Source organism: Lissotriton vulgaris, chromosome 8, assembly GCF_964263255.1.
Source record: "Lissotriton vulgaris chromosome 8, aLisVul1.2, whole genome shotgun sequence".
NCBI lineage: Eukaryota > Metazoa > Chordata > Amphibia > Caudata > Salamandridae > Lissotriton > Lissotriton vulgaris.
The window spans coordinates 1270109152-1270124553 of record NC_141696.1 but is presented as its reverse complement, the minus strand read 5'-3'; the positions used below and the strand labels follow the sequence as shown (position 1 = coordinate 1270124553).

The 15402-nt window shown below is 42.6% G+C and overlaps 1 protein-coding gene across 1 annotated transcript in view; it reads left to right on the top strand.

Moving 5' to 3' along the window:
* The window catches only part of TNFRSF19 (TNF receptor superfamily member 19), a 171439-nt gene that overhangs the window by 116188 nt on the left and 39849 nt on the right, over nt 1–15402 (top strand). The window contains exon 6 of the mRNA XM_086935193.1: nt 12176–12337. Within this exon, the coding sequence (XP_086791319.1) occupies nt 12176–12337 (162 nt within the window). The remainder of the gene's footprint in view (nt 1–12175; nt 12338–15402) is intronic.

Below are 15402 nucleotides of genomic sequence, written 5' to 3'. Positions count from 1 at the left end.
GGATCAGGGGCATATCAATGAGCATCTTCAAAGCCCATGGGCATGGCCAGCAGGGGTTCTTGTCTCGATTTTTCTCAAAAGTTGCTGGTTTAGCACAGACTTAAACTCAGGAAAAACTCAAGGAAAGGGTACAAAGGGATCACTGAGACAATATCGTTGTGTAACAAAAATATTGTATCAAAAATATTGTTTACAAAAATATCGTCTCTCTATACTTATAATGGTAAGTACAAAAATATGCCCCCAAAAATATTGTTTCACACTAATATTGTAAAAGCATAAAAAATATTGTTTTTTAACGTGTGGTTTAAAATAGTAAATCTTAGATACTTTAATATATATAATTAAAATAATGTACATTAAATATATTTAAATAATATTTAATGCTATATATAAATATATACTTATATAAACACACATGCACATACATGTGTGTGTGTGTGTGTGTATATATATATATATATATATATATATAATTTATTTATATATTTATAATGTATGTATCATCCATATATACATATCATGTGGCCAAGAACTGTTTAGGACTAATCGCGTTATCCTCGTTTTGCCGTAATAAACAACTAATGAAATTGCTCTACCAGTGTGGCATGATTTCTTCCGTGGGACGATGAGAGATCTACTTGGTGTGTATGTGTGTGTGTGTGTATATATATATATATATATATATATATATATATATATATATATATATATATATATATATATATATATATATATATATATACATATACACACACACACACACACACAAATAGTGTAACAACATTATTAAAAGATATATTTAACGTTATGTTAATTAATATATTTTTAATAAAATATTAGGTTTAAAATCCCCAAAAAAGGCATTTACTAAAATCATTGTAACAATGAATATATATATATATATATATATATATATATATATATATATATATACATATATATATATATATATTTTTTTTTTTTAGATAATTGCCATTTTCGTGAGACGCACTCGCATGGTGAAAAGCATAGTACCACTGAAAGGCAGCTTGTTAGGTGACGTGCTCCTCTGGCTCCTGCCAACACATTTCGGGATTTTCCGAACACGCTTGGAAACGTGGGAACTTTAACACTGACATTTTCGAGGCAGTAACCCACTGGGGAAGACTACAGGTCTCCAAGCGTGTTCCACTCACCAGAGTAACCTTTCGTCCTTGTCTGCCTCCTGACTGCGGTAATGCCCTTGAAGAAGGGGAAATCCGGAAACGCGTCGGCAGGAGCCAGAGGCACATGTGACCTTACAAGCTGCCTTTCAGTGGTACTATGCATTTCACCATGCGAGTGTGACTCACGAAAACGGTAATTTTTTTGTTATCAATGTGTGTCCCTGCCCGGGCCACGAGCCACACCGCCACAAGATCCTGGTGGGTCTGCTGCTGTTTATTGGGACAGTAATTGCGGAGCAAGGTGAGGCTGTCACTGGTGGGCGTTTGGTGCCACGACTGTTGCCTTTTTATTTTTAACATTGACGTTCTCGAGGCAGTAACCCACTGTGGAAGACTACAGGTCCCATGATTCCAAGCGTGTTCCACTCACCTGAGCGTTATCCTTGCGTCCAGTGATGGACATGTATTGAGAGAGTACAGATCTAACTCTCGGCCTCCCTGCCTTCTGAATTCTATTGTGGACCTGGATGCGTTTAGCACTCATGTGGTACCCATGCCCTCACTGTTAGACATGCTCTCTTTGCAGCTGAACAGGAGCTTGTTAGTGGTTGGACATCATCACTGTGCCCTAGAGCCTGCACCCAACAACTTTATCAATATGCAAAAAGTCTGTTGTGTTTTTAGTTTTATTTTAGTTTTTTACTGCAGCTGAAGAAACTTTGTCTGCTGAAAGTGTGCTTCCCTCGCTATCTTTGTTCTGATTTCAGAAGAAACTGCTCAAAGCTCTGGTTAACCCACTGATTAATGCTCCAAAATCAATATTTGCGCAGGCTGAACTCTTTTTTTTTTCAGCTCGTGGTGTTGCAGTAACCTTGGATGTCTTTTAAATCAAGAATTAATCGCTAATCTAGGTTTAATAACTTCTTATCAACATCATTGTGTGCAGTTTATTGATTGTGCTGATAATTTTCTGGTGTTCGCTGAAAATATTGACTTTGGTTGAGTCATTTATATGGAAATTGATAAGATAAATTCCCTTCAAAGGGACCAATTCGCCCACAACCAGCGTGGCTTCTTTGCGACAATGAGGAGTAGGTACTCAGAACAAAAGAAGCATAAATTCATATTATATTTGTGCCGGTCTCTTTTTCCACGTCAATATTTATATTGGGCATAGATATATCAATGTCTGAGTATTAAACCGTACACATAGCAGTACAGGCATTAACATTTCCAGTATTAAGAATATCTGAAGTGTTATGCTTACCTTTAAGACCTTTCATGCCTCTGAGGTTTTAAGACTCCCTTAGCAAATGGAACATTGCATTACAAGATAGGCTTAAATGTAAGTGGCCTTTAAACTAGGGGAGTGTTTGGCAGCCCTTCACCCTCCATATTGCACATTATAGTAAATGCTCTTGAAGATCTATGTAGTCACTTTATGTTAAAAACGATGAGTTCCTTTGTGTTGCAGAGAGAATTGTGTTACAACACAAGTCATTCTATAAACATATTGATGCTGAGTTATTTTTTTTCATATTCGTAATAGAATTCGCGAACTAATAAGTGACTTCATAAACGAGAATTCTGGTGTAGAAAAAACAAATGTCCTATTTATTTATATATTTATTTATTCATATGTTTAGTTTGTGAAAGGTTTCTTGTCACTGGGGTTGCTTTGTAGCCCTCGGTGTAATGGTACATGCCACCTGTAGGGTTCCAAAGATCACATGCGATTTCGGGAAGTAGCAGCAATACCAAGATCTTCCTCCAGTAAGGTCACTTTTTTCCTCTGCTCTTGACTCTTCGATACACTAGCATTAATGTCTTTCGGTCTCTTTGCGGTTCCTTATCCTGCCAGGTTCTATGCCGGTTCCCCTTCATAATGTCCCATCACAGTCCAAAGAGCGACAGCTGTGTGTCTATTTCCCACTGCATCCTCTTCATCAAAAAGAGAATTTTAGGTTGTCAGATGGACCTGTTTCTAAAAAGCATTAGGCTGTTTTGCAAAGTTCAAGGTGTTATTTTGGATCCATGGACAATACATTAACACCTGTCAGTAGTTATCACTGTGATTGGTCAATTACCTTTTTATCTCAGTGGAAAGATCTGACACTGTGGTGCGGTGTTAACCTGCAGTATGACAAAGGGTTTGTGCTGCATGGTATTTGGGCGTTGTGGTCTGGCTTCCTTAATTAGTTGTTCAGTATTTTGAGGTCCTACCATTGGAGGAGATTCGATGATTATGTAGAACAATGTGCTTGAACTACATTTTGTAAATGGTAATAGAGATTTATACCTTTTATTTTTTTCTAAAGTAATTTTCAATATTCATGGGGCATGTTTCACAAAGGTAACTTACACTTTTGATCAATTTACACATTTGAGTAAGTTTATTGCTTTTTGCTATTCATAAAATCAGTGTAAAGTTACTACTAAAGAAAAAACAGTAGTAAGTCCAGCACCACACACGGCCAACCACCCTACCATAAAAATAATGGATGGAAGGAATTTAGGTAAAACCCCACAGGAGATAAGGTTAGATTATTGGAACAATAATTTTATTATAAATAATTAAATTAATTCTATGCATCTATATATCCGAGGATGTTGCAGTACCTGTGGTTGGCCGTGTTTGGCACTGGACTTACTCCTGTTTTTTAGTAGTAACTTACATTCTGATTTTCTACATTTGAAACAATGTTCTGCATTAAGAACGTTTTTTCATAATACTCACAAACATAGAGCACGTTTTCTTTTTCGGAGAATTTCTTAACAGATCTCGAAAGTCCCTTTCCCTGTTGGTTCCCCACACTGTGTTTTTCAGTCGGCTCTTGGAGCAGTTTTGATTCCTGTGGTCTGACATGAACCCTTGGCTCTGGTCCACGCATGCAAAAAGTTATTTTAAGGCAGACGTTGGAAGTTTACTGCCAGGCCTTGCTTTTACCATAGCCTTTAATATTCACGTTTGGTCACAATTTCTAAGATCAGCACTGACAGGGCACTCTGACACATGGAAGGAGTTGAGAGATGTGGTTATTGGGATTAAGAAGTGATTCTTTGAACAGTCATACTCCACGTGAAATGTATATCTAACGCTGCCACTCCTAGGTTTGTAAATGCGAAACAAACCAGTATGTGGAAAGAATGGCATTATACTTCCAGGAAAATGAGAAAGAGACATACTGAAATACACTAATAGATAGAGAGCCTAAGAATGGTACCCACTCCCAAGTTCTCCCAGTGAAGATCAGTTATTGAAAGTCACATACTCATAACATTAGTAATAATGCTGCTGTTGCTGATGATGAGCTAATTACACAGGAGATAGGTGTCCCATAATTGTATTTGTGGTACAGATCCCAAATGATTGTACAGTAAATCCTGTCCTATGCACTACCTCGTTTATGAATGAATCTTGATAACACATTTTATTCCCAGCACATAGATGAAGTCTGGTAACCCCACTTGTATGAATAAAAGACTAATTTAGGGATTGGTGAGGTGGAAATGTACTTTCAGCCACATTCACCATTGTCTTGTATTGTAGACTGCTTATTTATGGGACTCTAGGTCATCAGTGACTGCTTGGTTACCGCGGCGAACTTAGGGGCTGATTAGGATTGCAGTGTAGTGTGTAGGCATTTATATAGCGCACTGCTACCCGTAGGCGTCCTGGCGCTTCGACTGCTGCGAAACCCTTCCTGGCTTCCCTGAGAGATGGTCCCTTAATGGGTATCTCCAGGGTGAGACCAGGCATCCCCGGCGGTCTGGGGGGCCGTTAGTGAAGATGAGGCAAGCTAATGCCCAGAGTTGCCGAGTGTGATCGCTGATCAGAGTGGGCACCGAGGCGAGAGAATTATCGAGTCCGCTGACCCTGGTCCAGAAACCTGCCGCGCCGGGAATCGAACCCTGGTCCCGGGCCGTCCTCTGCTCTCGGGTCTGCCGCCTCTAACCAGTGAGCCACACTACTTCACTGAAGCCACCGCCGGCCCGGAGGATGCGGAATCACCACTGCGGCCCTACAAAACACCTACCGCCAGATTTGGATGGTGGTGGGATCAGCGGCGGACGGACCGCAGGTGTTGGCCGCAATTTGGTGACAGTGTCCGCAAGACACCGCCAGCCAAATTACAATGTGTGTAAAAACATGCTTTTCTGCGGCGGATTCACCACCGTGGAAAAGCATGTGGAAAATAGCATCTGGGGGGCCCTTGCGGGCCCCCAGGGTGTCGGGGTGGGGGGTGCACATGGGGGGGACCTATGGTACCCCCCCAGCATTTGCATGTACAAGGCGGCAGGCACCGCGCGGTGCCTCCCGTTTTGTGCATGCAAATGGATGCAAATGCATGCAAATGCATGCAAATGGAAAGAATGCATATTTAACCTTGCAGCGGGTGCTGCTTCAAGCAGCACCCGGCGCAATGTTAGATATTCAGGATGTGACCGCCAGGGTGGCGGTCACATCCTAATTCACACGGAGTGACCGCCGCTGCCCCTGCGGACGTAATGTTGCTACATCAGTATGGTGCTCTAAACCTGTATCTCCAGAGCACAATCATTTGAAGACAGCGATGGCTGATGCACATGCTGTAGATATTACTTTGTAACCAAAAAAAACTTCAGTTGATGCGATCAAAACATGAGATATTTGGACTCTGGGTGCAACATTTTATTGATGGTAAGCAAAACACGAAGTTGAGGTCGAAATGTGTCTGACTCGCCTAGGGTAAACACAACCAAAATATCACCGATCTCAGCCAAATTCAAATATTTGTGTAAAATGTTTGTGGCACACAATGCAGTCCTCCTCGCCAACATGAAAGTGTGATCACACTTAACTGATGTTAACTTCTGATAGAATAGCAGAGGACTTTGGATTCAGATACGTTTAATGTAGTGATCTCTGGCGCAAGGAATGGGGACTAAAAAAGAAGAGATAGCTAGCTCATATGTGTAGGTGTGTTGTACACTGAAGTGGGATTTTACCCCTATATACTAAGGAGGAGTTCCGGCCTTACCTCAGTTACCAGTTCTGTGGCTTGTTGTGTGTAAAACAAATACAAAACATCTCTTTAAAAAAAAGGATTCTTAAGCAATCCAGCCAGGTTTCCTGGATATTGTATCTATATTTCGATTAATATACATTGAATATTTTGTTATGTACCTTATACCGATGTATCTATGTTAGGATGTTTATATTATCATTGACCAGCATTGAACCTTATGATATTGACTTTGTACCTTTGCAACTAAGACACTTACCCTGTAAAGCGCTTTGATACGCGCAAGGGTCTGGTTCGCGCTATATAAAACTTTCAAAAAAATAAATGTCACCTAGTGAGTCGCAATATCTGTGCTTTGTTTTTAGTATACGATGTTTCTATTCAGTAATAAAGCATGATGTCTTTTACAAGTATTCCAATAACTGTATTAGCTGCTGTTTTATATAATCATATCTGATCAGGAAATGTGTCGGTTGGCTGTGGGATGATGTATGTGAGAAGTGAGGGGGGTGTTTTCGGAGTCTACCGGTCCCGCCACTGCAGAGATAAGGCTTGTATTGTAGCTCTTGACAGACTGTCTTTCATTTATTAAAACGCTTTTGACAGCCCTTCAACCTTCTGGTGCTGGTGTCAACGTCTACAGTGACCCCCGCATTACTGGGCAGGAGGCTGGAGCAGGCTGACACAGTGCCCTGGCCTACAACCCAGGGATTCAGTCTAGCCCCCACCCCCCTGAGCTTCGGAGGGGGGCGGGCGGGGGAGGGGTGCACACTGGATCCTTGCTGGAATGTGCAGAGGAGCAGATGTTGTCTGAACTCTGCTCGGGGCACTAACTCTGACCAAGAGGAAAGCATTGATGGGCAGCCCTCAATTACATCTCACACAACAGCAAAAACTAAAAACTAAAATATGGAGAATGATTGTTAATAATTCCTGAATAAAAAAAATAGAATTAGAAACCACATCAAAATCATTGCTTGACCATAGTCGAATGGTTTCAGTTATTAGTTAGAAATATGCGAATGTTTCTCTTTTGAAGTTTTTGGAACGGCGCTTTTAGCCTGGGTTAAGATTTGTTTCTTGACACAGTAATGCTTCGAATCCAAAGGTGGGACAACACCATTTTAGGCTGTCCGACTTATGTTACTATAGCACTTCCTACCTCACTTTTTCCTTTTTGAAGCAGTGTGGATAACAAAAGCTACTATTACTAATAATGGTGATCAGTTGACTGACCTTGGAAGGATGAGAGGCTTTGTCAATGGCGAACGTCTGACTAAGGCAATCACAAGCTTTTGATGTGTGCTCCTCTCCTACCAGTCTCAGGGGTCTGAAGGCCTCTGCTTCCCAGCACAGAGAGGTTCCATCCTCTATTTTGACCAAAGAAGGCTCCTGGCGCTTACCATCCCTCCCTCTCAGACTATGTGGGCAGACTGCCCTCTGCAGCCCGTATCCCTCCTCCACCTATTAAACCCTTTCAAGACTCCAAGCGGGTGCATCGGATGCAGTACTCAAACCACAAAATTGCAAGAACGTTGGCCAGCCTACTACCGCCCCCAGTGGCGGTGGATTGTTTTACAGGCTGCACCCGTCTCCGGTTCCAAGCCCCACCGAATGCTGGTGCTTAGCATTTGGGAAACAGCAGCCACATTCTTGACTGAAGCTCTGTTTCTAGCAGCTGCAGATACGCAGATGCTGCCGGATTTCTGTCCTGTTTGGCAGCCTCTCCGAATACCGGGATAATTGCTTCAAGTTTTCATTCATAGGGAATATGGCCGCCCATTGGTCATGATTGAATTTAAAGATCTTTTTACGCTAATCTGGTGCAGACTTTTCAGTCTGGTTCACAGGGACGTGTCGGCTCACTCAGGAATGGATGGCAGATGCTTCACACATGGAAAGGAGCGGTTCTGGTACTCTAATTACAAATCATGTTTCTGCCATCAAGGCTGTGAAACAGTCATGGCCGCAATGGACTGTCTAAAAGTTTTACAGCTCTCCTTATATTTTTCTGATGAGTCAGAAGGAATGGATGAAAGGAAACTATTGTTTTCTTCTAAATTAAAAACCATAACCAAATTTCTGAAAACCGCTTATAGTAGCAATTGTGCACATGATTGAGGCGATCACAGCATGCAGTTGACGTCCACCCCTGCTATCCATTGCAGCCGGGAGGCTTCAGACATGTATATACAGGTAAAAACGTAGTATCAACCTGTAGAATGCAGTGGAAATATACGTATTTTTGACAATTGAGGCCACGTGTTCCCCCATGGACCTGAATGTGTTTTTAATTATGTCGATAGCGACACCTGATCATATCACGATGGTTTCCCGGAATTTGCTCTGTTATTGTATGATTAAAGACAGCTCAGCTGTTCTTATTCACCGCTGACAGAATCCGCGAATTGTAAGATCCATTTCATATGAGCGGGTGCATGCAGAGGACCCGGATGTTCGTTAAATCCCTTCCAGAAGCAAATGTTGCCGCCTTCCCCACATTAACCCCTTCGCTGCGGCGGCTATTCCGCCGCAGCACTAAGGGAGCGGGGCGGCCGCGCGGCGGGTCTATGATGGTGACGGACCCGCTCAGTCACCAGCCGCGGTTGAGCTGTGCTGATGACGGAGCAGTTCCGTCATGGCCCCGCCCGTTCAATAGAACGCCTAGCGCAGGTGCGGAATCCACGCAGGCGCGTCAGGCGGGCCATGACGGAACCGCTCCGTCATCAGCACAGCGTCACGGCGGCTGATTACGGAGCGGTTCCGTCATCAGCGCGGAAAAGGTTAAAACGCGAGTTCAATAACCATGGTGTTCCCGCCTGTCCTCAATACCCATTTCTAGAGTGGGGGTGCTGCCATCAATGTTACATCACTAAAGTCGTAGGGATTGTGAAAACTCCAAAGGTCACACAAAGAACAAGTGTAGGAAATTAGTCACACCCATTCAGAAGGAGAGTGGTTCAGGTAGTTCATAGTGCATTTTGGAGCACACTGTTGCAATTGTATTACTAAATCATGGAGTGGTAGTGCATTGTTTACAGAAAACACATTTCCTATTCAAATGACCACTAAATTGACAGAGATGCAGTTGTACAGATACAAATATACAGTGCACTATCAAGATTATTTGAAAGTAGGGTTTCAGCAAAACTGTACCATTGGCACATCACCAAGAAAGGTGTCTTGATTTGTTTTTATCCTAATAAAATCTTTTATCACTGCACAATTCAGAATTACAAAAGCAGATGTGCCCCATGTGTGCCTTCGTAATGACTGATATATTTCGAAATACTTATACAGTTCATTTACAGGTATTTAAATGTTGTTGTGTGTTAGAATAAAACTGACATTCTACAGGCTTTCCTTTCACATTCCCTGCACCATAGTAAGATTGTCACATAGTTCACTTTACAAAATCCTCTCACTTTGCAATAAGAAAAAAGAAAATTAAACTCCAGTGTCCATGTTAAAAGATTAAGTTGAAATTTAGTAGAAGACATAGCTGACGTTGAACACAACAAATATGACAAGACACAAACACAATGTAGCAGCCTCTTTATTGCTCATTCATCTTCTGAACTCCAGCCTGGTTCTTTTGGGGTTGCTGCAGCATCCCCTTCACCCGTACTTCAAGCGCCTACGGTCAACAACATTTGAAGTTGTTGCCTTGCTTCTCGAATCGATGGTTCTGTATCACAGAACGATCTACTGTTCCGAACCTGAAGAATCCTTACATATGTTGATCCTCAGATCACTGCAAATATCATTCATGCTGATCTGTTAGGGAGCAATGAAAAAAGTTCTTCCTTAGCACATTTTTAAAGGATAAGTACTGTGTCTCATGCTATCAGAGCAAATCTACGTCCTCTGTATTAGTTCTTAATGGGTGGTATAAGGTCATCTACTACAGTTACTTGTATTTTCAGTCTTCATGATTAGGAAGTACATAGGTGGACAGAGCATAATCCAACCAATTTTCTTAAAGATCAACCGTTGCATCTCAGCGCTCACTTTAACACTGTTTTGGGTCTTTCTTTGCAACCTAAAACAACTTTCCTGTTGAAAGAAGAGGCTAAAGCCCAGTGATGGACTACCATAAAGGGAGCCAGGGTTCGCCGCCTCCCTTTTCCATAGCGCAATGAGTGTCTCGTCAGGCTGAGAAGAGGGCAGTCTGACAGACACACACCATGTCAGGGTCAGGCTGCCAGGTGCTTTACGTGCGCTAATGTGCGCATGCCTGGCTGAATGAACAGGCCTGAGGGCACTGACATCATCAGCCGGCAAAGTTTTGCGAGGATCCTCTCCCTCTTGACGAGGGGAGTGTTACTGATAGTCAGTCGTGGATGCTTCATGTTTAATCCCTGAAGTGCCCAGGTCTGACTGTCTTTCAGTGACACCTCATATGACCTTTCCCTAACTCATCACAAAGGGGGGTGGAATCAGCAAGTTTCATTGACCCCACCCCACAAGGTAGGTAAGGTCCTTTTATTGGCTAGTGTGGGTTTGTGTATGTATGTGCTTGTGAATGGGTGGGTGTGAGTATATGTACATGCATAATTGCTTGTGAATGGATGGGTGTGAGTATGCCTTGAGTGCATGCTTGTGAATGGATGGGTGTGAGTATGTGTGCGTGTGTCTGTTTGTGAGTGTGTGGTTGTGAATGGATGGGTGTGAATGTGTGTGCTTGTGGATGGTTGGAATTGAGTGTGCGCATGTGTGCCCATCCTACTCTGTCTGCCAGTTACCAGCCACTCCGCAAGCCTCCCCTCAACCACTACCACATTTTCTGAAATTAAACCGGTCTAGTATTTTGAATGAATGAACATGTAGCAGGTATCTTGTTACGATGTTCTATACTGTCGCTATTCTGCCTTCTATATTCCATAGTACAATCAGCATGAAATGATCAGTGGCAGCTGGTAGGCAAGAGGGGTAGCGGGAAAGGGGGACAGGCGGGGGGGGGGGGGGTGTTTGAAAATATTCTTTAAAAAACGTACCTTTTCCTCTGCCTCTCCGTCTCCACTTCTCTTCTCCAGTCCGGTCCCGAAGAATAATCAGGAAGCTCCCGGGCACACAGGCTCCCCTAAGCCAATCACAATGCTGCTCTGCAGCATTGTGATTGGTCTGGGCGCTGTGGATCGGTGCTCCAATCGGGACAGGAAGGCTGTGCATATTTCCAATCAGGCAGTCTATTACAGCCTGGTAGAGAATATGCAAAGTGAGCATGACTGCTTGGCCAGGCCAAAATGGCTGCCCAAGCAGTCATGCACAGTTAGTATGCACAGTTCACCCCTCCTCCCTGAGCCACCAGCCCCGCCCCACCCTAACCCAGCCCCGCAGCAACCAAAAATAATATGATAACGTAAATTATTATAATCTTATTTTGCCCTCTTTCACTGCTCTAAGAGCAATGGAGTGACGCTCCTCCTCCTTAGTGGAGGATCTCAGCTGAAAATTATTGTGTTTTTAGAAAATAATAATTGTGATCTATATGCAGAAAGGTTAACGGGTAGAATTTGTATTTAACCATTTAGATAAAAAAACAACGAGACCTGTTCAATTTAAAGCTCTACAATTTAGGTCGAAAATAATTTTCTGAATTTTTGCAAACTAAGTTGTGGCTCCTAGTTAGTCTGAGCAAATTAAACATGTCCATCATATTTCACTATACTAATTCACCACTAATCCTTTACGGGTTCCGGATTAGCATGCTACTCGCCGAAAAAGCCCCTTAACATCCCATCAGTGGCAGCAAGCGCTATATATATATATATGCAAACCTTTGTCCCTCTTCTATCCCTCTGCTACCCTTCTCAATCCAAATAACTGACTAACATATCCACCCCTCGCCAGGGGTAGTAAGTGCTATATAAATGCAATTACAATACAATAGCCAATTATTTGCTTATCTGATTCCTGCAATCCGTACATTAAATTAACCCGTTCCATAAACTGTAAGTATACAGTTTATGGAACAGCTGCTTGTTCGGTGACTCTAACTGGTCTGTTTTATTCTTCAAGGTCACACCAAAGTGAATCTAGTGAAGATTCCCTCCACTGCCTCGAGCCCACGTGACACCGCCCTGGCTGCTGTCATATGCAGCGCCTTATCCACTGTGCTCCTCGCCCTGCTCATCCTGTGCGTCATCTATTGCAAAAGGCAGTTCATGGAGAAGCCCACTTGTAAGTAGTTCATGCAGGTAACCTCTGTCGGTGCATTATTCTAGATTGCTGGGCGCAATATTCTGTGTTGTCTTTCTGTGAAGGGGCATATTGGGATGGCAAGTGCAGTCTGGTTTTGTCCCCTAATCCCTGCACAGCGGCCTTGCCTGTTTAGCTCTCTGGCTTTTCTGTGCGTCTCTAATCTGTGAAAACTGTTGAAAAGTCTGAAGTTACCTCGCTGCCCTGTACATTTACAATCATTGAGTTGGAAACACTGTAGTTGCAGTGCATTTAGTGGTTGCTAGAAAATTGTGGCCATTTGCATTGTTGTCTCAATTGTGTTCAGTAAGGCAATTTAACGATTTTGCTAAGTATTTCTCTCCCTGCGTTTCTTATATTGTAAATAATTATCTGTTCACCCCACTAATGTAGCTGGCACAGCTTTGTGCACAGTATGTTTATTCAGAATAAGGGTGTATTATTTAATGTCCGTTTTGACAGTATCCTGCGATAAACACAATTTATCACACAGTAGAGAATAGTCACCTTAGTGTGCTAAGGGAGGTTTAGCTTCTAGGTCGATTAACCTGAAGAACTATGGCTCAAGGGATTTTGAGTTGGAAAGTAAATAGGCGGATCTAGGTTGCAAAATAAATGTATGCTTGTACTTTGAAAAGGCATTTTGATATAGTGCAAAACAAAGTTGGCTTTTTAGAATAACATCTAATGAGAATTAGAGAGATTTTGTAGAAAAAAAGGCAAACTGCCTGTTTGGTTAAAGGGCGAGCTTTAATAGTTACACATGTTTGAACAGTTATTCTTTGGTCTAGTGGATCTCCGCCTGGTTCCATACTTTGCTATTTGAGTAATGAGTATCTCTTATAGAATGCGTATATAGTTTGCCAAGGAGCAGCAAATATTACTTCAACAGCTACATTAATAAGAAGATAAACTGTGGTGCTGACATGCGTAGAGAAGCTAAAAGACTATAAAAGTAAAAAGTAAACTGGGCACTTAGAAATACTTTTTAGATTGTATGTGTATGTTGCTTGTGCCAATCACAAAAAGTATGTTATACTCTAGACATACTTTAAGGTGCGTTCTTCCCTGGAACCTTCAGCTGTTGGCTTTAGACATTTTCACTGAAATCTTGGGTCAGCCCACAGGACCATTCTAGTCCTTCCACCTTAATTGCAATACACGAGACACCATTTTATTTCTGAAACCAGACAGTGAGCGGCCGGCAGCAATGAAGAGGGATTATGGGCCAACGCTTCTGAAAAAATGGATGCTACAGGAAGAAAGGGTTGGTTAATTTTGGTACCATGCATTTACCAGATGCCTTTTGTTAGCACTTGTTCAGTGCTGCTGTGTCACACACGGACTAATTATAAACAACAGCGCTATACATACTCTAGTATTCCTTTACGTTTCCCAGGTGGCCAACGCGATAATATTTGGTTGGTGAGCAGCCCAGTAGCAATGGAGACAGAGCAGTGACAAAAGTGTCTGTACAGTAAAATGTAAATTTAAATTGATACTTGTATAGCGCACTACTCGCCCGCAAGGGTCTCAAGGCGCTTGTACGAATACCGCTGTGGAACCCGTCCTCGCTTTCCCTGTGAGATGTCCACTCCTGGGCATCCCCAGGGTGAAGTCTAGGCATCCTTAGCGTTGTGGGGGCTGTTGTGGAGATTAAGCAAGCTATTGCCCAGAGTTGCAGAGTGGGACTCCATGATTGGAATAGGCACCGAGGCGAGAATTATCAGGTCCGTGGAATTTTGAGCCCAAGACCCGCCGAGGCGGGGAATTGAACCCTGGTCCCGGGCTAGACCTCTGCATCACGGTCTGCCGCTCTAATCATTGGCTTTTGTATAATGTGTTCAAGCCCAATCCCCTACACAAACATTAAACTATTTTGTTTTTCCAATGCTTGTTGTTCTAATAGCTGCCTTCATGGCTCCCGAGATAAGGGACAGTACAGAATGTACTAAGTCTACCAAAAGATAAGCCTGGGTTAGAAGTTGCAGCCTATTGTCTACCTCTAGTTAATGACCATGAAAGTGATTGAAATAATGCCATGTACAACAACACCACGTATTGGTCCATGGTAGTCCATATATATTCCATAGCATTTTATATACATTGGTCCGGAAATTGGGAAGTACGTAGTCTGCCTGGCTTGATGCCTTGTTCAGCAGTGCCGCTTTGAAGGCATGAGAAAAGGCTGAGGCTCAGAGGTTGAAGAGCATCTTGGAGAGGGCGTGGGGAGGTTGAATGGCCAAAATCTGTGTCTGAAGAAGGAAGCTTGAATAGATAGAGAGCAGAGCGGGAGGTGAGGATGCAGAGCCAGGTGGTCTAGGTGAAGAAGGGTCTAGGGCATGGTGTGATTTACTGACTTTGTGAGGACATTGTGGAGGCATCTGTTTTGGTCAATGAGTAATTTGGAATAATGTTTAATGGAGATGGTGGGGGAGAAGCTAGGAAGATTCCGAAGTAACAAAAGTCATATAGGCAGTGCATTAAATGGGGTATCTAACTAAATGTTAAGGGATTAATTGACCAGATACAGGGAGAGTTGGCTCATCTCTGGTGAACCCATGAACAAACAGTGGTCATGGGTCTAGTCATTTAGAGATTTAAGTGGAAAGAATACATATAACTGTTAGGAGGTAACAAATTTAAATGCACAGAAAGCATGAACGATGCACGTCTTAGACCTGTGTGAATAACCATGCTGTGATATGATCTGGGAAAACTCCCAAAGGCATGATCATAGTATGATCCTAATGATTATTGCATGCACAGAGAAAACAGCATGGGCCACCTGGACCCGTGTGGACACACAAAAGTTGAACTGATGATGTTATCAGCTGCCAACAGAGAAAATAGTGCTAATAAGAAGGGGGAGCCGAAGGTCATTCAATGTGAACCAGCTGTACAGCCCTAAATGTGATCCACGTGGAAAACTGTTGAGTAATGAACTTGCGAGAGAACCAGAGCCAACATTCAATCCGCTGAATTCTGAGTTTGCTGACATCTGTTGAGCAAACAATGAGGCATATCTAGGTAGAACCTGAGCTGGG